The 23,316-nt window shown below is 46.1% G+C and overlaps 1 protein-coding gene across 3 annotated transcripts in view; it reads right to left on the bottom strand.

The window, feature by feature from the left end:
• The window catches only part of USP7 (ubiquitin specific peptidase 7), a 216,274-nt gene that overhangs the window by 44,531 nt on the left and 148,427 nt on the right, over positions 1-23,316 (bottom strand). For 2 of the 3 annotated variants that reach the window (XM_029577287.1, XM_029577286.1), the window contains exons 19-23: positions 11,657-11,875; positions 6,811-6,903; positions 6,641-6,708; positions 4,461-4,561; positions 4,187-4,340 (exon numbers count right to left, since the gene is read on the bottom strand). In XM_029577287.1, coding sequence (XP_029433147.1) covers positions 4,187-4,340; positions 4,461-4,561; positions 6,641-6,708; positions 6,811-6,903; positions 11,657-11,875 — 635 coding nt within the window. The remainder of the gene's footprint in view (positions 1-4,186; positions 4,341-4,460; positions 4,562-6,640; positions 6,709-6,810; positions 6,904-11,656; positions 11,876-23,316) is intronic. The other variant, XM_029577288.1, reaches the window with a different exon arrangement.

Genomic DNA, 23,316 nt, shown 5'->3' with positions numbered 1-23,316 from the left:
TGCTGGAGTCAGAGAAATACTGAAGGTTTACAGAGGGCGCACCAGTTATGAAGGACCGCCCTCTCAGTTTTTGTCCTGACTCCATCTGCTGGAAGGGGGACATAACCCACGGTCTGGACTGATCCTGGTACGTACAGGGAACAAGTAATTAATGTAGGTACTTGGACAAACAATGTATACCTGCATATAGATACACCTGCCCTTCTGGCATATTAGAGCGTCAACCCACAGCAATATCTAATTCCTAATTTAGGCCTATGCCAACAAAGAACATACATTGATTGTGTCCCGGTAAGCCTTTTCTGGGATACTACTGAAACTTTGTGGCTGGTCATCGGACAACATCCAAGAGAAATGTAAGATTACCATGACAAAGTATGATGAATTCTCAGAAACAAAGGTTGCTGTTGTAAATGTTTGTTTAGTTAGCACCCCTCTGAAACAGATCATTATTTCTAACAAACATGATGTTACTAGTAAGGTTCCCTAACCCAGCAATGCTTCTTAGTCACAGTACCTAAGAACTCAATTTTGATTGTGGCGGGTCATTACACTATCTAGAACCAGATCCAGTTCCCACAGAGGTAGAGATCCTGGATGTGTTTCGGGGTCATGAAATCAACTTTGATGAAACCTGGTATCTCTTAAGCTACAAAGTCTCTCCCATATTTTAACTGTTTGTGGACCAGAACACCGCAGAAATCGCCAACTACAATTATGATTCCAGAGATGAAGAATTTTTACAAACTGATTATGTTCAGTCTTATGCCTTACTAGTCCTAGCCACAATCTCCATGATCCACCTGCTATTTTCAATCACCCTTTTTAGAAGAGTGATGGCCCTAGTAAAACACACACAGGAAAGGTCTCACCATAGAGCCATGCGCCTGCGAGACCTCCAGAGTCTCCATATCTGGAATTGTATGAAGTACCGAGCTAATCAATGATTACACCTCGCAACCTTTCAGACTTAGAAAAGGAGGTTTTACACATGCACATATATTCTACCTCAAGTCTAAGATGATGTCCCTACTTCATATTGCTACAGTATGCACCATGCTGGAACTACCTTATGTCCTGTTCCCTTTTACTCTTATATTTTCTATTACTATTCTTAATTTACTTCCCTTCACTATTATCCCATTATTACCATGATTTTATTCACTATTATTCCATCTATTATATTATTAATTTCTGCCCTACTATATTATGATTCCTTGTCAGTACCATGACTATTATTGTTGCATTATTCCAACCTCATGTTGATGTTGTCTTCATTAGTGGTCATGGAAAAAAGGTGTCGCAAAATAATCTTGCATATGGGCCATAAACTTAGTGATATCGGTTATAAACGCAATAAGATGCAATATTGCCTTTAAGATGTATACATAATTTTTAATGAAAAGTCAGTCCCCCGACATGGAATCTTATTTCGCACGGGCTGCATCAGGAGGGGCAGCTTACAAGATTTAGCAACACACCTTTTTTCCATGATGTGTCAATTTAGTGTGTTTGCTCATCTTTCCACATTCCTTTGTATCATTAGTGGTCATACATGTCAAGCTGAGGCCTGCACAGTATCCTAATAGGCTTAAGCAGTGATAAGCTCCTTTGCCGACTCATCCTGGCTTAAGGGGGAAATGAGGGAGCTACCAGCTATTTTACCAATGGAGGCCCCAAAGATGAACCTCGGCCACAGAGGGACAGAGATTGCAAAAGATGGATACAGACAATATCTTCCAATAAGACCCAGTCTCCGCAGAGAAAGAAGAAAAAAGTTAAGAACTTTAACCAGCAAATCAAAATCTGCTTGTTTGCCTATTGACTATAAGCCACTGGGTAAATAAACCAAGAGAGAAGGTCAGAATCGCTGAAGTATAGTTCATAAGACAGGGATGGGCCCCATCCAGGGACAAAGGAAGAATTTGCGGACATGACAAGACCCCCTGAGAGCTTTTTTTTTTTTTTGGGGGGGGGGCTGCAAAGTGGAGAAAACACTCTCCACTCACTGCATGATTATGCATGAACCTTAACCATAATCATAGGCTGGCTAGAATAAGAAGAGGCAAAGAGGGAGGAGGAAAAAAAGCTGACTACCTGAAGGAGCTAACTATCCGAAGGGGGGACTATGCCACAAGGGATCCCCTGCAACTTCCTGTGTGGAGGAAGGAGAGGAACGGGGGTGGCTGAGAGTCTGAAGAGTAAGGAAAGCCCTGCCTGGTATCGGACAGCCGATAAAGTGTTTGGAAGACCAACGAGAGTGAAGCCCTCCCTCGGTACAGTCCAGAGCAGAGAGATGCCTCTTCAGCCATCCAGTACCGGAACCAAGGAAGTGAGCCTGTTGATCGAGACAACTCCTGGGATCTGCCACAGACAGCTCTAGAGGTAAATAGAGGGAATCTCATAGCAAATTAACTATCAGTCTTTATATATGTTATGCAGGCTAAGGTTTCTGGCATGTTTAAAGCCACTAATGGTGCAGATCTTCCTTTAGCATAAACTGGTGCTCTGTAGCTAGGATGTTAGAAATATGTACTGTTTATCTTCTTCTAAATGCTAAGCCTGCAAAGTCTGACAAATAAAAAAGTCAACTTTTTTTTTTTTTTTAAGATTTTTATATTCTTTTTTCAGCATTTCAAAGTAGGTATTTCCCTATCTCCAGAGGGCTTACAATCTAAGTTTGTACCTGAGGCAATGGAGGGTATGGTGACTTGTCCAGGGTCACAAGGAGCGACAGCTGGACTTGAACCCTGGTCTCTTGGTTCATAGCCCACTGCTCTAACCACTTATGCTACTCTTCTAATACCTAAGTCTGTGGATAAAACACATTGTCATTCCTGAACGATTTGGATTTTCTCTGTGATAGAGGAGGTAATCAGGAAAAACGGTCTGTAGCGCTGCTGCCCCGATAGGTGGGGGGAAAGAGATACGAAGGGCACACTAGCAGACAGATTCCCAAACCCCTCATATCATGTACACTGCCAATCATACAGAGATCTTCAGTTTAGGGCCACACTCAGTTAAGGGAGGAAGAATTCATTTGTCATGTCAGGAGCTGTGCAGCAGAATTTTTCATGGCCTAATCAGGCCTTCGCTTCCAGCACAGGAAGCTTGTCCATCTGCTGGAGATAAAGAATACTGGTAGGTTGTGTCAGTGTGGAGGAATATTACTACTGTATGTTTTATTCAATGTATTTTATAATTTGTAAACCATTGTGATGGCTTGTCTTAACGACGATATAAAAAACTTTATAAATAAATAAAATAAATGAGTGACATCAGTGAGCCTGCTGCTCGCTCTCTCTATCAGTGTGGAGTGAATAACCCACTTGTCCAGACTCGTCTGATTGGATGAAGAGGAATGGCAGACTTTTCCCACAAGTGCCAAAAATACCTCCATAACCTCCAGAGGACTGTGAGCCTGTTCTCCTGGAATTGTTGCAAACTCAACCCCCCCCCCTAAAATGTCCTGGTTTGTTGATCCTTCCATGAGTGCAACCTGCGGCTGCTGACATGCATTTGGCCAGACACAGACCGCTTTTTCACTGCTCCCCAGTTATATCTGGTCAGAAGAAAGGGCCATAGCCTGACACCTCTTACATTGGCTCTGGAACTAAACATGGTTATCTACTCCAGGAAAAAGCTGCTGACCATCAGTTTCTTTTTTTTTTTTTTTTTTTTTTTTTTTAAACTTTTCAGCCTGCCCAAGGGAAAGGGCTACACTGAAGAGCCATTTACCCCTTGTCCATCAGGACATCTGGGAATAGCTGCAAGGATGTAACTCTGTAGGTTAGTTCCTCCAGAGGAAGGAGAAGCATGGACCTCATATATATTTTACAAAAACAAGGCAAAGCAGCTATAAAGAGGAAATGTCAGATACTTTAAGATTTTAAGGTTGATTCACACTTTGAGGAAACATTATCTCCAGCACAGACACTTCATATATTTCTTAAATCAATTAGACTAGGTAATTGATTTTTCTGACATACGAATCCTCTTCCATATACAGAATACTCAGCCCTGGAAATAAATTTTGAATCGGGCCTTTAATGTCTTTAGGCACACTTTCTACAAGGGATTTCAACAGGAAAGTTTGCAAATCATGAGGTGATTGAGAGAGAGAGAGAGAGAGAGTTAGAGAGAGAGAATGTTTTACTAGCAAAATAATTAACAATTTTATTTATACCTGAAAGTAATTCATTCTATTTGACAATGTGACAACAAATCCAGGATCATTAGGAATAGTTTTATCGCAGAAAATGACATCAACACGGTGATACAGGTCTCTGAAATATTCTTTTGCTGTTGGAAGTTCACTGTTATCATTTTCTGGGTCATCTCTACAAAATACATAAAATTACAAGAAAAATAACTTATGAAATAAGATGCATTGTGTTTTGACGTCTTTTAAACATTTATTAATGGGAAAAAATTAACCAGAATTGAAAACATTCACATACTTCTGAAACACTATAATGTCGCCATCCATAAGCTCATCAAGTGCTTTATCGAGAGACACATCATAGTCTTGAATTCTCTCAGTTAAATTCGGTTTTACTTCCTACAAACCAAAACACCCAAATAGTCAGAAAAGCAAAAAGCATAAAGAAAGCTTACATGTTAAAAATGATCTGTTACAAAAGTACAAACTTTTAAAGAGAGCTTGACACGATCAGCCCATCAACCACATCCAATTACTCTTTGCAACTGTGTAATGACATTATAGAATTGTACTTTATATATCTAAACTCCATTTACCTGCTAATTTTCATTCCTGTAGTACCACAGATCAGTCCAGACTCCTGGGTTCTGCCTCCCTTCCAGCAGATGGAGACAGTAAGTTTACTGACACTGTTACTTAACCTGGTGTGCCACCTGCAGTCCGTCAGTGTTGACCTGTACCCAAGCCAAGATGGAAAAGTATCCGAAAACTCAACGTAACTATCAAACATCTCCTGCCGAACGAGCAGGAGAAGGAACCACTAAATCCGAATGACCAATATAACACAAGTCAGAATGTACATCCATCACCTGATCCAGAAAAAGCCAATTGGAAGTTCTTCAGTTTATATACAAAAAAACACAGATTGAGCAGACTCTCCAAACCCAGGTGGGACTCTGGACCTATCTGTGGTATTACAGGAACGTAAATTAGCAGGTAAGAGCCAATGTTCCTTTCCCTGTACGTACCCAGATCAGTTCAGACTCCTGGGATGTACCAAAGCTTCCCTAACCGGGTGCGACTATGAGAGTCCCGCTTGAAGTACACTTTCTCCAAAGTCCATGGTATCTGGAGCCTGAACGTCCAGATGATAATGCCTGGAAAAAGTGTGCAATGACTTCCAAATAGCCACCCTACAAATCTCGAGGCGACACTACCTGACACTCAGACCAGGATGCCGCTTGCAACCGAGTCAAGTGAGCTCTCATGCCCTGAGGTACTGACCGTCCCATGCAAATGTACACCGAAACTATGGCCTCCTTCAGCCACTGTGCTATGGTCACTTTTGAAGCCTTCTGCCCTTTCTTTGTACCACTCAGGAGAATGAAAAGATGATCGGACACTATAAAGCTATTAGTGACCTCCAGATACCGTAATAGTACTCATTTCACACATCCAGACACCAACTCCTTTTTTATTTTACAAGCACAGCGCCAAGTCGCCCGCACCAACAAAAGCAGACCTCAAGTGTGTCCGACGTCCTAGTGGAATGCCGCAAAATGCAGCCGAAGCACCCAACTGGCACAACAAGAAAAACAAATAAAAACAGTGAGGACTTTTCTTTTTTTTTTTCTTCCAAAACATTATAATTGTGGCTGCAGGCTCCAGCTGTCCACCTGTAGGAGGGAGAAGAGGGAACTGGCCCCACCAGTCATCTCCCCCCTCAGCAGGCCAAGGATCAGAGCAGACCCAGGAGTTTCCAACCCCTCCTGCTCGTCTGCTCCTCCACCTGAAAATATGGCTCCACCAGGACCTACCGACCTTCAGGAAGGGCTAGCACGTCAATTGCCTGCGGGGAATGCAGAAGAGCTTGGAGGCTGATGATCCCTTGGCGGTAGATCCGTCTGGGGTAGATCCTCATTTGGACAGCACAAACCCTGAATATTTTTAAAATCCCCCCCCCCCCCCTCTTTTTTTCTTTTTTGTTAATTCTCCTCAGACTGCAGAATTTGCACCACCTTCCATCTGCTGAAGACAGAGAAATACTGATGGACTGCAGGTGGCACACCACATTAAGTGACAGTGTCAGTAAAACTCTCTGTCTCCATCTGCTGGAAGGGAGGCAAAACCCAGGAGTCTGGACTGATCTGGGTACATACAGGGAACTGTTTGTTTATGTTACTATGTAAACTGCTTAGTACAACTGTTTTAAGCGGTTTAAAAGAGGATCAAATAAACATACTGCTCATGAACAATGGTCTATAGAAATAAAACAGTGGAAAATTTCCAAGCAATAAAATCACTCCATATTATAATTTGGGCAACAAGGAGAAGTTTGTACATACTCTAACAATCAGTACTTTCAAAGGAAGATTCATAAAGACATTGGGGAGTATATTTAGAAAAGCACTTTATTGATCTATAAAAATATACCTTTTGTACAAATGGCTAATAACAGGAATTATTAAAAATTCAAACCTCATAGAGGATAAGGTTAGTTCCTTGCGGAAATCCTGCTCTCTCACACATAACTGGCAACAAGTCACCTTTTCAGAAAAAAAAAAAAAAAAGAAAGCATATAATGTACTTTAGTGGATATATATTACACATTTAACAAGACAGCTCAATGAAAATTTAGAGAAACTTACGTATTTTACAAGATATTGGCGTATAGATATGTCCACAGTAATTCAAACTCCGAGTTTTCGGATCATACATCTTCAAAAACAACATTACATCATCTAAAATAATCAAAAACAGACAAGAAAAGATGTTACTTAGGAAATAAAGCTAGACATGAAAGACAACATACAGATTATCTACCCACAATACTTCATCATGGTTTTAAATGCAACTTGGAGTGAATATATTTCAATGCAATATGCTATTCTCAACTCGGGAAGCTAGAGGGAAACGAGTACTAAACATCTTCAATATCTAACATCTTTCTAAGGTTTAGTGCTTCTTTAATCAAATCTATAGAAAGCAAAAATTGGTTTATCTGCTAATTTTCTTTTCTCGAGTCCTACCAGAACAATCCAGATGAATGGGTTTTTCTTTCCTACCAGCAGATAAGCACAGAACAAAAGCTTCACTATAACTATCTACACATGCCACTGTGCCACCTGCAGTCTCCTAGTATTTCTGTATCAAAGCTAAACAATAACATCCCCCACCCCTTCCGAGCAAGTGATCTCAACTAGGTCTCACTCCCTTTAACTGAGAGGACCTAGCTCTTAGAAACAAAATAGAAAACACCATTTCTGAATCTTTTATATACAAAACAGAAGAGCAGACTGTAGGACAATTGGGTGGAATTCTGGACTGGTATGGTAGGACTCAAGGAAAGAAAATTAGCAGGTAAGAAACCAATTTTTCCTTCCTTATTGTCCACCAGGCAAATGGGAGGTACCCAAGCCACCCTTATACTGGGAGGGGTCCTGATAGTCCTGCTTTAAAAGGCCTGCCCCAAAACAGCCGCGTTTGAGGCTAGAACATCCAATCTGTGATGTTTAGAAAACGTATGCAAAGACCACCATGTCGCTGCTCTACATATTTCCTGTGGCAACACCAAATGACACTCAGTCCAAGAGACTTCCTAACCTCTTGTTCAGCGTGCCCTCTGGAACTGCCAGTCCCTTGCAAATCTAAACAGAGACAATAGTTCCTTAAAGCATCTGACAATAGAAGCCTTTATACCTTCTTTCCCCTTTTTGTGACCACTGAACAATACAAAGAGATGATCTGACTTCTGAAAACTATTTGTGACCTTCAAAATACCTCATTAGTACCCTATGAACATCCAGAACTTTAAGTTCTTTACATCAATCCCTAGAAGCCGATCTCCAGAAGGATGGTAAATTGACAGACTAATCCAAATGGAAAGCAGAGTTGCTTACCTGTAACAGGTGTTCTCTAAGGACAGCAAGATGTTAGTCCTCACACATGGGTGACATCATCCGATGGAGCCTGGCACGGAAAACTTTTGTCAAAGTTTTTGAAACTGACTGGCACACTGAGCATGCCCAGCATGCTGCTAACCACACATCCATGCGGGGTCCCCTCTTCAGTCTGATAACAGAGTTCGCAAAAAAGAAAACAACAGAGAGAAAAACCAATGGCACAGGGTGGCGGGCTGTCCTTGGAGAACACCTGTTACAGGTAAGCAACTCTGCTTTCTCCAAGGACAAGCAGGATGGTAGTCCTCACAGATGGGTGATTAAGTAGCTTCAGGCTGCTCCCCCCATGAGCAGCAGAAAACAGGTGCCAATGTGCACAACAATTAGTGCTGCAGTAATCAGAGGAGCAGGCCAGCACCCAAGTACAGGGCCCACGGAGGGAAAGTTGGGTTTTCATGGCTGGAAGAGATTACAGAGGATGGATTGTCTGAAACGACTGTCCTGCCAGCCATCCTTGTCCAGGCAATAATGTGAGGCGAATATGTGGAGGGAACTCCAGGATGCCACCCTGAAAATCTCATGAATGGGGACTGCACGCAAGTGCACCACTGAGGCTGACATAGCCCATACGGAGTGAGCCTTGACTTGATCATCAAGCTGTAAGCCCGTCTATGCATAACAGAAGACAATGCGGTCCACAAGTCAATGGGCTAAGGTCTGCTTAGAGACAGCGACCCCTAATCTGTTTTTGTCAAAGGAGACAAAAAGTTGATTGAGGCGTCAATCTAGTGTGCACAGAGCCACTCACCCTGGTGGTAGGTTGAACCAGGTAAACTGCGTCCGTCTTGCAATTCACCAGGGGCACTAAGATTGGGTGCTCCCAAAGGCGGGCCACCAAGTCTTTGAATATGTCATGGACAAGTACCACCACTACTACCTTTGGTGCATCTATGAATTGCAGAATTTCTAGCATCTTGTGCCTAGTGTCCTGCTCAATTAAGAGCTGGAAAGGCACAGATTCTGCCACGGCTTTCACAAACCCCGCAAAAGAGATCCTCCGGGGGAGATTTTCGTCGTTTCTCCAGAGGAGAGGGTTCAAAAGTAGATCCTCCAATTCCTCCATGGAGGAAATGGAAGCCTCCTCTTCCCAGGGGTCATGGAGGGGCGAATACCCAGCTGTGTCTGGGGCATGGACCTTGAAGGCACCGAGGGAAGAGCCAAAGACACCAGTGGGCCTCGATGTTGCAAGATCACCAATGGATCCAATAGTGCCTGAGGAAGTGGGGGATCCAAGGGCATCAACGGCATCGATCTCAATGGCTCCTAGGGATTTGGGGGGCGGAGACGGTACAGACCCCAATGGCCCTTCCTCCTCCAAGGACTCGCTCACTGGGATAGGGCCTGGTGGCCGCGTTGCTCCCCTAGGCTGCGAAGAGGCCTGGGTATCTGTGCCAGCTGCACTGGTAGGACACTGAGCAGCGTATTAAACCAGTCAAATAATGGCGCAAGCACCAGCGTGGAAGGCTCTTGCAGCGGTGGAGGTCCCAGTGGAACCGGAGGCTCGAAGCCCTGCAGGACCCGGCCAACCGCAAGCGTCTAACTCCTCCTCAAAGGCAGCCAAGGATAAGATGGCTCAAGGAGAAGGCGACGGAACCAGGACATCCCCTGGGGCACCAAGGGGCAGAGAGCCCTCCACCGGTGTCGTGGAGGCATTGGCAGGGTCGAAGAGAATCTGTTCCTCTGCCCTGGACCGCTTGGGGGGAGGCACAGATGTCGATGCCTTCCCATGGTCTGGCTTAGAAGAGGAGGATGATAGATGACTGTTTCTTCAACCTTTCTCAGTTGTCACCACGGTCCTTGCCCGGAAACAATGGTGAAGGCGAGGAACCCAACTGGGAACGGGATGACACTGATCGTGGTCGGTCCCCAGCACCTAGGTCGGAGCCAGGGATCGTGGGAGAGGGCAATCCTGGAGTAGAGCGGGATCTGCTTTCCCAGTGGTGTGGAGGTCCCAGACCTAAATAGTTTCTCCATTTTATCAAGACTGGTCTGTCGACCCTTGGGGGTCATCTGGGCAGATATCACAACCGCGGAAATCGTGGGATGCCCCCAGGCAGAGGACACAGACCTTGTGGGGGTCTGTGATGGACATAGTCCGGGGGCACTGGCGGAAGCCAATTGATACCATAGCAAAAAGTGCACGGCGTACAAGCAATGGTCAGTACACCCCAGGGAAGTGAACCATCTGTGATTGACCGCAAAGCACGAAGGACTTACCCAATCGAGGAAAAGGACCCGAAGAAGGAGCAAGGGATCCTACGCGATATGTGGAAAGAGAAAAACTAATAGCAAAAATCTTCCAAAAAGAAGAGCAAGCTCCATGACCGCAAGGCAACAGCTTCGTGGAAGAGAGACTGAAGAGGGACCTTGCGTGGACACGAGGTTAGTTTTCCGTGCCAGGCTCCATCAGATGAGGTCACCCATGTATGAGGACTATCATCCTGCTTGTCCTTGGAGAAAGAAAATACCACCTTAAGCAAAAAAGGACAAAACCTAACAGACTGAGACCCCATCTTCAGAAAATTTAAGAAAAAGATACCTGCACAATAAGGCCTGCAATTCTGAAATAGGCCTTGCCTCTCTGATGGGCTGAAAAGGAAACATACACAAGGCCTTCAACAACAAGTTAAGATTCCCTGCAAGAACCAATTTTCTAACCGGGAGATGTAAATGTTTTACTTCCTTCAGAAACCTTACCACATCTTAGTGTGAAGCCAAGGAAATCCTCTGCACCTTGTCTCTATAACAAGAAAGCACTATTTGAATCGTGAGAGAATTCGGAGTTAAACCTTTCTGCAAGAACGAAAGAATCGATGAAACAAACTTCAAAGGGGAACACTCCCATGTCCTGTCACCATGTCTCAAATACCTTCCATACCCAGACATCTGTCAAAGGTGTCAAAGTTTTTCTGGCCTGAAGCAAGGTAGGAATCACCTCCTTTGAATATTATTAGACTCTTAACCATCTCCTATCAAGATCCAAGCTGTGAGATAGATCCACCTGCTCCAAGCAAATCGGCCTCTGATGTAGTAGTTCTGGATATGACCAAGTCTCAGAGAACCCTCTTCGGTTAGTCTTATCAAAATGGCAAACCAAGACCATCTGGGCCATTCTGGAGCTTCGAGAATTACTTGTCCCTGGTGTCTCTCTATTCTCCGAATGACTCTTCCCACCAGAGGCCAGGGAGGAAACACGTACAGGTGATAATCTGAAGGCCATGATTGCAAGAAAGTGTCCATATCCTCTGCTCCTTGTTCCCTTTGACTGGGGGGGGGGGGGGGGGGGGGGGGGGGGGGGGGGGGGGGGGGGGAGGAAAAAAATCGAGGTCTCCTGGTATGCTCTGTTGCCATCAGATCCATATGAGGCTCCCCCCACTTGGACCTGATGAAGGAGAATGCCTCATCTGCCAATTCCCATTACCTGGGTCCAACATGTGCCTGCTTAAAAATTTGCCTGCACATTCTTTACCCTGGCAATGTGAGAAGTCAATAGAACTCCCAGATGATGTTCTGCCCACTAGAATAAAATACTCACTTCCAAGGATACCACCAGGCTCTTGGTCCTCCCTTGCCAGTTTATGTACACCACTGCCACTGCGTTGTCCAACAGAGGCTGAAAATTCAACAAGGTTCTCCTGATAGCTCTGGTCTCCAAGCAATTGATGGACCAAGATACCTCCGTCACACTCCAAAGACCCTGAGCCGAATGTCCTTGGCAAAAAGCCCCCGCCACATAGACTGGTATCCGATGTCACTATTAAGTTAAGGTTAATACAGACAAATCAGAGGCGATATGATTTGTACACAAACATACTCCTACTCAGCTTCCTTCTCCTTTCATGGTTGGCATTAATATACAGACTAAGGATGGAATCACCACGCTAGATATTAAAACTGATTCTTAAAATTTTCTAATCATGTTGCCTCTGATGCAAAGCTCATATTTATTCTTGAGATTTATTCGTCAGCTTTGACTGTTTTTGGATACTCCTGATCTTAAAAATTTGGCTCATTCATTAATTTTATCAAGCGTGGATTACTGCAATGTATTATTTCATGGTCTTTCCTCCATTCAATTAAGGCAGATTCAAACAGTTCAAACATACAGCTACTACATTTTTAGTTGATCAAATTATAATCATTACAACTACATGCTATCTGAAGAGACATCCTAGCAGACTCAAAATTCTGCTTAAGCACTGCCTCAATGGTCCGATCCTTAAGGGCCACCCCCATCTTCCACAGGGATAGTACTCAATTTCATGACTGAGCAAACTAGTGCATCCACCTTAGGGAATCTCAGCCTCTCTCTTTTCTGGGAGAGAAGAGGACAGATCTTCACCAGAGAATGACCCCCTTTGAAATTGAAATCAGGGGAATCCCATTCCAAATCAATTAAGTCACTGACAACCTGTGCAAGGGAAAAGCCTTCACAGGCTTCTGGATATTAGCCATAATATGATCCTCAAAGGATCTGGGACCTTCATCTGCTTTTAGCTCCACAATATTAAGTGCACACAAGGAATGAGAAATTAATGAGGACAGCTCTTCTTTGTGAAACAGCCTGACCATAGCAGAGTCATCTTCCACCACTTTTTCCAAATCTCCCTCACTTCCACTCACCTTTAACCTCTTCAAGTCTAAGAGATTTCAAGGATCTATCTCCTCCCCCCCCTACTTTCTCACTCTTTAGGCCAGAAGCTGCAGGATTCCTTTCCTGGGGTACAGTAACCAGGAGAAAAAGGCCTGGTGCAGCCACCTCAAAAAGTCCGTTGAAACTGAGGACTAGGCAGCAGAGGAGGCTGAATCAGGCAAGGAGGGAGTGGTACTTTCAATTCAGCTGCCAAGGCCCCACAGGAAATAGTCGATGACTCCTGTTCCCAAGAAGTGGGCCTGGCTCAAATGCTCCCTGCTGCGCAGACAAAATGGACACACTTCCCACTGCAAGAGACAAACCACCAGTGGGAACCTGCAATCTCAACAACTCTGCCAATGAGGTACTCCCACTGGACAGACACGACCACCTGCAGCCTGCTGTCTCCTCTGTCCACACAACGAGCCTCTTTCCCACATCTGCCTACGTGCACCACAATGCAAGCAGACCATGGTCTTTTTCCTGCACCCCGATGGGCCCATTATGCTCCTCAATGTACTGCTTTCCAAAAGTAAGTGCAAGACTTCAATTTCACTCACTACTACCCTGATGCAGGACCTGCCACCCAATCTGCTGCTTCCAAAGACACAGGCAGAGAGATAAGAAAAACCAGGTTTCTTTTTTTTTTTTTTTTTAACTCAACTGCGGGAGGGAGATAAGGCTTTCACTGCAGGAGAAGCCCTTCACTTAGCCTAACCAGGCCTCAGACACACCATGGGATGCTTGTCTACCATCCGCTGGAGACAGAATTCTGGCAGGCTGAGGTCAGAAGAGGAGTCTATATAGGGTGATGCCAGCAATACTTTGATCTCAAGAAGTGGGCCTGTTATATCCCCCTCTTCTCACCTCTAACTCCCAGTTATTTATTTCCTTGTTTTATTGTAACTGTCACTCTCCTTACAATGCTCTTGTTTCAGTTGTTTTGAGTTATCACGTTTCTTGCACACTTTGTTAAATGTAAACCGGTTTGATGTGATCCATGTCATGAAAGCTGGTATAGCAAAAATAATAAATAAATAAATCTCCGACTCCATCTCCATCTGCTGGTTGATGGGCATTACCCATGCATCTGGACTGATCTGGCTGGCTGAAGAGGAAACAGCTATTCAAGATCTTACACACTTTTAAAGACCCCTTTTGGGAGGACTCCCATTCCAACAAGACCATGCACTTCATTGCCTTGTAGAGAGGAAAAGCCTTAGAGAATGGGGTCACCCTCAGGAGACAATTTTGGAATCTAAAATTCATAGGGCAGGAACACCTTGGGAGACAAGAGAAGCGGTTTTTCCTAAACAGACTAATGACTAAGAAATCTTTGCACTCACCAGAAAGATTCCCATCCTCCAAACTCACCATCTCCTCCCCCCATCAGAACTGGGGGGGGAGGGACACCTCAGAGGAATGGGACCTTCATACAGGCTCAAAACAACTCTCACCATTTTAGGGCATTTGGAAGCTCAAATCCTATTAGGAGACGGCATAGTCAAGGTTGTCAATCACATAGAACCCAAGGCCCTCCCCCCCAAAGCTTCTGCAATGGCACAGAAGGCTGGTACATCACCAATACAAATTCAGAAGACAAATGCCCATGGGAGAGGGAGAGAGACTTCGGAGGTGGCTCCCTGAATCCCTCTCCTTCCAGAGCCAACACTGAAGGTCCTTGGGTTTCAGGTCAGGAAAGATTGAGAACTGAGAAGTGCAGGGCCAGGCCACCTGAAGAATAAAAAATGGTGGCCATTTCTGCCAGTATGCTAACAGAAGAAGAGGGGTTAAACTGCCCTGTGGCATTCCCACGTGTGGGACAGACAAGTTTCTGTGCCTCAAGCTCCCCTGAAAAAATAAAAACCCTGAATCACTGTTACATATAGAAAAAAAATGAACAGACTGCATTGAACATGAACTGGCTCCCACAGCCTCTATTATTGGTGGCATCTCTCTGCCTCAAGACTGCAAGGACTACTGGGGTTTCTCCAGACCAATTCTCACAGTTGCTGGCAAAGAAAAATGGTGCCTGGCTGCCCCACGAGGTGGCTGGGGCAGCCCCACCGACCCTGGCTGCCCCATGAGGTGGCTGGGGCAGCCCCACCGACCCTGGCTGCCCCATGAAGTGGATGGAGCAGCCCCACCGACCCTGAAATGGAGCTTTCCTGACTGGGTGAAAGCCCTTTTATCCCCCTCTCCATTGCCTGTGCGCTGCACAACCTCGATTATGGCAGCCAGCAAACTCCCTTCTGCTGTTAAATGGAGAAGTTACTACTTACCTGATAATTTTCTTTCCTCTAAGGCAGGCAGGCCAATTCACAACAGTGGGTTATGCACTCCTACCAGCAGATGGAAACAGAGTAAAGTTGACTCGCAGATGTCACTGACATATAGCCCTGCCCAGACATCAGACCGCCAGTATTCTCTGGAAAAGCCAAACTGTGGACAAACCGGCTATACTTGAACATGACTATTAACGGTCAACCACTCATACTTCCAACCAATTGAGAACACAGAGTTCAGCCTAAAGAATTAACATTCACTAATCTTAGGGGCTGGTTATGTCACTTAACAGTCCTTCAAATGAACAAACACTCTTTATCATCTGCATATAAGGGATAAACTAAAAGCAAGTAGGCAGCCCAGGGTGGGTTGTGGATTGGCCTGCCTGCCTTCCTTAGAAGGAAGGAAATTATCAGGTAAGTAATAATTTCTCCTTCCTCGGCACCCAGGCAGGCCAATCCAAGTGGAATGTACCAAAGTTACTCCTGAAAAGGGCAGGAGGCTGCCCAAGGTCCTATCAACACTGCATTTATGAAGGCCGCATACCCCTGGGTCCAAACATCCAAGCGGTAATGCTTAGAAAAAGTATGTAAGGAGGACCACTTCGCTGCTTGTCAAATCTCGACAGGAAAATGACACTCCACTCACAATACCTCCTGAGCCCTATTGGAATATGCCCTAACCTGTCTAGGCACTGGAACATCAGCTTCCACACAGGCGGCCAAGATGACTTCTTTTATCCATGCTGCCGATTCATCCTGTTACCTTCCTACGCAACAAACGATAATCACTCTCATCTCTATCCTCCAGCATGGGCAGGGAAATAGTCTGATTTAAATGAAACTCTTGGAAAAAAGAAAGGTACCATTCTAAGCTGTACCGCCCCTGGAGTCATTCGTAGAAACGGCTCATAGCAAGAAAGTTTGCAGCTCAGAGACCTGTCATTCTGAGCATATTCAAACTGTTTTCAAGGTGAGCAGCTGCACAGAGATCATGCAGCGGCCGATAAGTAGGACCCACCACAAAACACGAGACCAGATTAAGATCCCAAAGAGGCACCGGCAGCCGCAAAAGAGGACATAGATGCTTAACTTCCTTAAAAAACCTGGACACATCTAGATGGGAAAATAATGCCCATCCACTGACTCACACTCTATAACAAGTGAGATCTGCCACCTGCACCTTTAGAGATTTAAGGGCCAAGCCTTTAAGCAAGCCTTCCTGTAAAAATTCCAGTATCAGTGGAATTGCAACTTTGAGAGGATGAGAACCTTGCTCTTCACACTAGCTCTTGAACACTCTCCAAACTTTAACATAAGCTAGAGATAAAGAAAAATTCCTGGCCCGGAGCAAAGTGGAAATCACTGCAAGAGAATAATCATGCTTCAGCATCTGAGCCCTCTCAAGGGCCAAACCGTAAGAAAACTGACTCGATCGTCATATAGTATGAGTTCCTGATGCATACCACAGCTCTGGGGCCAACCTGGAGCCATAATTTCGGTCTGACTCGCAATCTTTCGAATGATCATGCCTATCAACAGCCATGGCAGGAAGGCATACAACACCCTGCTCCACAGTCACAATTGAATAAAAGCATCGATACACAGCGCTCTCAAATTCCTTCAGCACCTGAATAACCGTGGCATCTTCGCTTGCTGGAGGTCAGAAAATCCAAATACGGATGACTTCAGCACACCACTATGAGTTGAAAGGCTTCGTCCGTCAGCTCTGAGACCCAAAGGCACTTGGCGTCCGCAGGCTATGTATGACGAACAAATGGCCTCTCTAATCAAACGAGAGATGGATGCCTTATATGCTTTGTCCCCCTTCTTAGGACCACCAAATAGAATGAACAAATGATTGGAACGTCGAAAATCATTGGTAACTTCCAGGTACATCAATAAAATGCGTTATATGTCCAAAAGATGATGGTCGCTGCCCTGAGAGGACTCTGAGGAAACCCCGGAAGCTCCACAGTCTGATTGACGTGAAAGAACGATACCACCTTCGGAACAAAGGACGGAACCGTGCGCAATGACACCCTATCGTCGTAAATCCGAAGAAAGGGGTCACGACACGACAATGCCTGTAACTCTGAAATCAGACGCACCAACGTTTTCAACTTCAGATCCTTCAGCGAAGCTCTTTGGATAGGCTCGACAGGAGGACCACAAAGTACCCGAAGCACTAGGTTCAAACTCCAATCAGGACACACAAAACGGACGGGAGGCCGCAAATGTTTAACGCCCTTGAGAAACCAAGCAATATCCGGGTGCACGGCCAGCGAACAACCGTTAAAACTTTTCAATCAAAGCACCCAGAGCTGCCACCTGAACATGAAGGGAATTACATGCTAAACCCTTAGCGAACCCCTGTTGTAGAAACTCCAGGATCCGAAGGACTTCCACAGCTAAGGGATCGCAAGAACGCTGATGGCACCATGATTCAAATAGTTTCCAGACTCTAACATAGGCTATAGAGGTGGCTGGGTGTCTCGCCTACAGGAGCGTGGAAATTACCTGTTCGGAATAACCCTTCAAGCATAAACGTCATCTCTCAAAAGCCAAGCCACGAGAGAGAAGTGATCCTCCCGATCCGAAAATATGGGACCCTGTTGAAGCAAACGCAGCAGATGAGCTAGCTGAAAGGGACCCTCTAGAACCAAGCGAACCAGATCCGCGAACCATGGGTGATGCGGTCTCTCTGGTGCCACCAACACCACCCTGCCTGGGTGAAGTTCTATGCGACGGAGAAGCCGACCGATGAGGGGCCAAGGCGGGAACACAAAGTAGAATTCCGGTGCGCCAAGGGCACACCATAGCGTCGAGACCCACCGAGCCGTGCTCCCATCAACGGCTGAAGAAGCGATCTGTCTTCGCATTCATCCGCGTTGCAATCAGATCCAACTGTTGAACTCCCCACCTGGCACAAATTAGATTCCAGGCTTTGGGAGACAGCTCTTATTCTCCTGGATCGAGTTGTTGCCCGCAGAGAAAGTCCGCATGCACGCTCTCCACTCCCACGACATGAGAGGCGGCAATTCCCCCGAGGTGCCTTTCTGCCCATTGAACAGGAGTTGTGCCTCGAGCGCAACCGCGGGACTTCTTGTTCCATTCTGCCGGTTGATGTAAGCCAGCTTTGTCGCACTGTCTGAGAATACTCTTACCATTTTGCCCCATATCTCAGGTAGGAAAGCTTGTAGGGCAAGCCGAACCACTCTTGTCTCGAGTCGATTGATAGACCAGGAGCTCTCCGTCGGTGACCAGAGACCTTGAGCGGATTTGTCTGCACACACCGCTCCCCAAACGGACAGGCTGGCATCAGTGGAGATTATCAGCTAATTCGGAGGATCCAAATCCACACCCCGTTCCAGATTGTCGTGTGATAGCCACCATGACAGACTGACTCTGGAAGCAGCGGCATTGGTAAGAACATAAGAACATAAGAAAATGCCATACTGGGTCAGACCAAGGGTCCATCAAGCCCAGCATCCTGTTTCCAACAGTGGCCAATCCAGGCCATAAGAACCTGGCAAGTACCCAAAAACTAAGTCTATTCCATGTAACCATTGCTAATGGCAGTGGCTATTCTCTAAGTGAACTTAATAGCAGGTAACGGACTTCTCCTCCAAGAACTTATCCAATCCTTTTTTAAACACAGCTATACTAACTGCATGAACCACATTCTCTGGCAACAAATTCCAGAGTTTAATTGTGCGTTGAGTAAAAAAGAACTTTCTCCGATTAGTTTTAAATGTGCCCCATGCTAACTTCATGGAGTGCCCCCTAGTCTTTCTACTATCCGAAAGAGTAAATAACAGATTAAAATCTACCCGTTCTAGACCTCTCATGATTTTAAACACCTCTATCATATCCCCCCTCAGTCGTCTCTTCTCCAAGCTAAAAAGTCCTAACCTCTTTAATCTTTCCTCATAGGGGAGTTGTTCCATTCCCCTTATTTTGGTAGCCCTTCTCTGTACCTTCTCCATCGCAATTATATCTTTTTTGAGATGCGGCGACCAGAATTGTACACAGTATTCAAGGTGCGGTCTCACCATGGAGCGATACAGAGGCATTATGACATTTTCCGTTTTATTCATCATTCCTTTTCTAATAATTCTAATAATGGAACTGTTCTGACACTGGACTCCATCGAGACAAAAGTGCACGTTGAAAAGATCATAAGTGAGCGAACGCCCACGGGACCAGGTCCAGAGTGGAAGCCATGGAACCCAGGACCTGCAGATGATGCCAGACTGTGGGACTCTTCCTTTGAAGAAGAGAATGGATCTGACCTTGTAACTTTGTCACTCGGTCCACAGCCAGAAAAACTTTGCCGCACAAGGTATAACAGTGCTCTTAAATAAATCAGTTCTTGGGTGGGTTCCAAGTGACTTTTGCACATTGATGACCCATCCGAGCGACTGTAAGGTGACCATCACCATGCGAACCGATCTCTCGCAGTCCTCCCGAGACTTCCAGCGAATAAGCCAGTCGTCCAGGTAAGGATGGACTAAAATCCCCTCCTTGTGAAGGAAAGCCACTACTACCACCATCACTTTGGTGAACGTCCGAGTTGCTGTTGTGAGGCCAAATGGAAGGGCTTGAAATTGGAAGTGCTGACCCAAGATCTTGAAGCGTAGAATCCGCTGGTGGCTTAGTCGGATGGGAATGTGAAGATACGCCTCTGTGAGATCTAGGGATGCTAGAAACTCCCCTTTTTGTATGGCTGCCATTACAGTCTTCAGAGTTTCCATCCGGAAACGAGGGATCCGTAGACAACGGTTCACCTTCTGCAAGTCTAGGATGGGACGAAACATGCCCACCTACTTGGGAATCACAAAGTAAACCGAGTAACGTCTGCTTCCGGAACTGGGACAATTGCTCGAAGCTCGAGAAGATCTAAAACATCAGACAGGGGATAAAGCTTTGCCTTAGCCCTGCCCACCTTCAGCCCGGAATCTGGAGCATCCCACTCACAGGTTGCCAGTTTGCGGACCTTCTTAGGCAACGGGAAGGAAGATGTGGGACCTCGAATTCCATCAAGGACTGGATTAACACCATTATCGGATTCTTCCTGAGAAACCTTCAGGCCCAAAACATCCAAAACCTGAGGAATAAGGGGCTGCAGTTCTACCCGTTTAAAAAGGTGAACTACGCTGGGATCATCTCCCTCAGCGGGCGGGATATCATCACCATCTAGCTCATCCGTATCAACTACGCCCGTATCAGGAATTGGGTCTGGATCTGCACCCGTGTCAGCATCCAGGGTTTAAAGGTGACCCTGACCCCAGAACTGGATCCTGTGACCCTTGGGGCATGTCATTCCTCGGACGAGGCTGCTACACAGGCCGCTACAGAGGTTCTGTGACCAGACACTTCTTTGCCAGAGGTACCGTCCGGTCATGAGGCTGTCCGGGTCTTCTAAGCGCCAAATGCTTCCTGGCCAGGAAGGCTTGGTGCATCAGAAGAATGAATTCTGGGGAAAAGCCCTTCGGGACCCCATCCCCCTGCAGGGAATATTCTGGAAGCGAATCACCAGCCCCCAAATCAAGCTCTTGTCCCACAGGGGCTAAAACAGGAGGAGAATCCTCCTCATACGATTCTCAGCACAATGAACCCCTGCCCCCCCCCTCCGGAGGGGGGCGGACGGTCGCGACGAGCCCTCCATCCCAGAGAAGCAGGCAGAACAAAGATTAGCCGAATTGAGCGCCTGCCGCGCACCCCACACGCGCAGCAGGTTGCCGAATTAGAGTGGGGGCCCATGAATAAAACCACTCAGCTACGCAGTGGAAGTTTGAGGAGAAAAGGCTGTTGCAGTGAAAAAAAAGCGTGCGCCGCTGGAGACTCGAGAAAATCAAGCTGGCAGGCCTAATTAAAAAAAGCTGAGCCTGCCAATGCGACAAAACGCGCCGGCAAACGGGCCTTGTAGTACAGCTCACCCTCTTCCCTCAGAGGCAACCCAGAGCCCCGGTTGCTGAGGGGGAAACGCCGACCAACTCCCTGAACGGCCGCTGAGGCCCTCCCTGCCTCGATTCCTTACCTTCAGGAAAAGAAATGCAGCCACTAGACTTTTTTTTTTTTTTTAAACTTTATGGAGCCTCATGCAGGGAAAGTCGAGGGAGCAGATAAAGTGGCTTCGGAGGGGGAAAAAAAAAAAAACTAGGAGACCCCATCCTTCACCCACCAAGTGAAACTTAGGCAGGGCTGTTCAACCCCCTGGACGCCCGGCTTCCACTGAGGGATGGCCCACAAAGGTGCCTAACACCTCAGGAAGTGCTGTCAGAAAAAGAAAAAAAAAAATCACCCGCTGTAGGGATACACAACCCACTTCTCGAGACTGATCTGGGTATGTTCAGGAATATGTCCCAGAGATGCCCGCATGGTGTGAGCAGAACATCTACCTCCAACACCTGTTGGCCTTTGGTTCCGCCTTGATGTACACCATTGAGGCACTGTCTGACATTATCCTCACCACTCAAGTGGTCTACTGCTGCTCCTCAGCATTCCAGCGACCTTGCACCAACAACTCTTGACAGTGAGAGCACCCCCAATCCAGAAGGCTCACATCTGTCATGAGCGACAACCAGTCCAGTGTCTCCAAGGAAATCCCCTTACTGAGATGATCCACTTGTAACCACCACTGCAACTGGATGCTCACCTCCAATGGCAAGTGGAGCCTCACTGTTACTCCTGAGACTGTGGATTCCACTGGGAGAGCAATGGTGCTGAAGGGGCCTCATATGTGTGTGTCCTCGCCCAGGAAACAATGTCTAGCATGGGTGCCATCAACTCCAGGACTTGCAGATAAGACCTCTGTCGGGCAAATAGTCCTTCTCAGGTATTGAACTTGAGTAATTAACTTCTGAATGCAACTCTGGCAGAAATGCTCTGCTATGTATCGAATTGCATGCAGTGATACTCTATCATCTTAGATGGCTGTAAACTGCTCTTGGCCAATTTCACCATCCAGCCTAATTCCTGAAGCAAGGAGATCTGCTTGCGAGAAGCCAAGCGCCTCTCTGCTGTCATTATCATGGAACGTAGAGTTTCCATTTGGAAATGAGTCACAAACAAATGTCAATTGACTCCTTTGAGATCCAGGATGGGCTGAAAAGATGACTCCTCTTTCTTGGAAAAGACAAAATAAATGGAATAGAGCCCCGTAGTTTCTTGTGATCTGGGAACAGGAATTACGGCCTTCAAATCCAACAGCCTCCTCAACATAGTGTCCTCTGCCACTCTCTTCAGTAGAGAGTTGCATGGAGAGACCATAAAGGCATTCGGAGGAATTTGGCAAAATTCCACAGCATAGCCGTCCCTCACCACTTCTAGGACCCACTAGTCCATCATAATCTGGGCCTACCTATCTCCTGAACTAATAGGTGAGCCCTCATACCTTCATTGTGGTACTTCGGTTCAGGAGCCCACATCCTTACGACGTTTTCTAGGTCATAAGGACAGAGATCTTTCAAAAGGACGAGACCTTTGAGTAGATGCTCTTCTGTAAGGAAGGAAATCCCTGGAGCGGCCCTTCACCCCAAAGAGATGCGATGCCACCTTGTCTTCCGGTAAACAAGGAACCTTGGATTCCCCCCAGCTATTCACCATTTCTCAGATTCACTGCCAAATAAGAGAGACCCTTAAAGGGTAACCTTGTCAGACTGGACTTGGAAATAGTGTCTGCCGACCAATTTTGTAGCCATAAACAGACATCTAGCCACTATTATGGAAGCCACCCCTCTAGCGGCCATCCACACCAAGTCCAGTCCGCACTGGCTAAGAATGTGGCTCCCGGTTCCATCACCAATTCCGCCATCAGACCCCGCTCCTTATGTCTCCTGAGAGAAGACAAACCAGCCCAAACCACCAGGCAACAGCAAGAAGCAATCTGCAAATTCATTGCCATGTCCTCAAAGGTCTGCTTAAGGATAGCCTCAATCATCCTATCCCGAGAATCTTTTAGAGCTGCACCTCCATCTACTGTAATGGTGGTTCACTTGGGAACAGCACATACCAAGGCATCCACCTTTGGGAATTGCAACTGATCCCTTACCTTCGATTCCAAGGGGTACAAACATGCTAATGGGAGGCCCCCTTTAAAACCTGCCTTTGGAGTGCTCCATTCACGGTCAATCAACTCTTGAATTGGATCCAGGAGAGGAAAGAAACATGACACTTTCCATAACATGTCTAAAATGGGATCCTTTTTTATTCTGCAAAGCTGCAGTGTCATTCCACACCAAGAATCTTCAAAGTCTGTCAACAGACTCGGCA

Source organism: Rhinatrema bivittatum, chromosome 14 (genome assembly GCF_901001135.1).
Source record: "Rhinatrema bivittatum chromosome 14, aRhiBiv1.1, whole genome shotgun sequence".
NCBI classification, from domain to species: domain Eukaryota; kingdom Metazoa; phylum Chordata; class Amphibia; order Gymnophiona; family Rhinatrematidae; genus Rhinatrema; species Rhinatrema bivittatum.
This window is presented reverse-complemented; position numbering and strand designations above follow the sequence as displayed.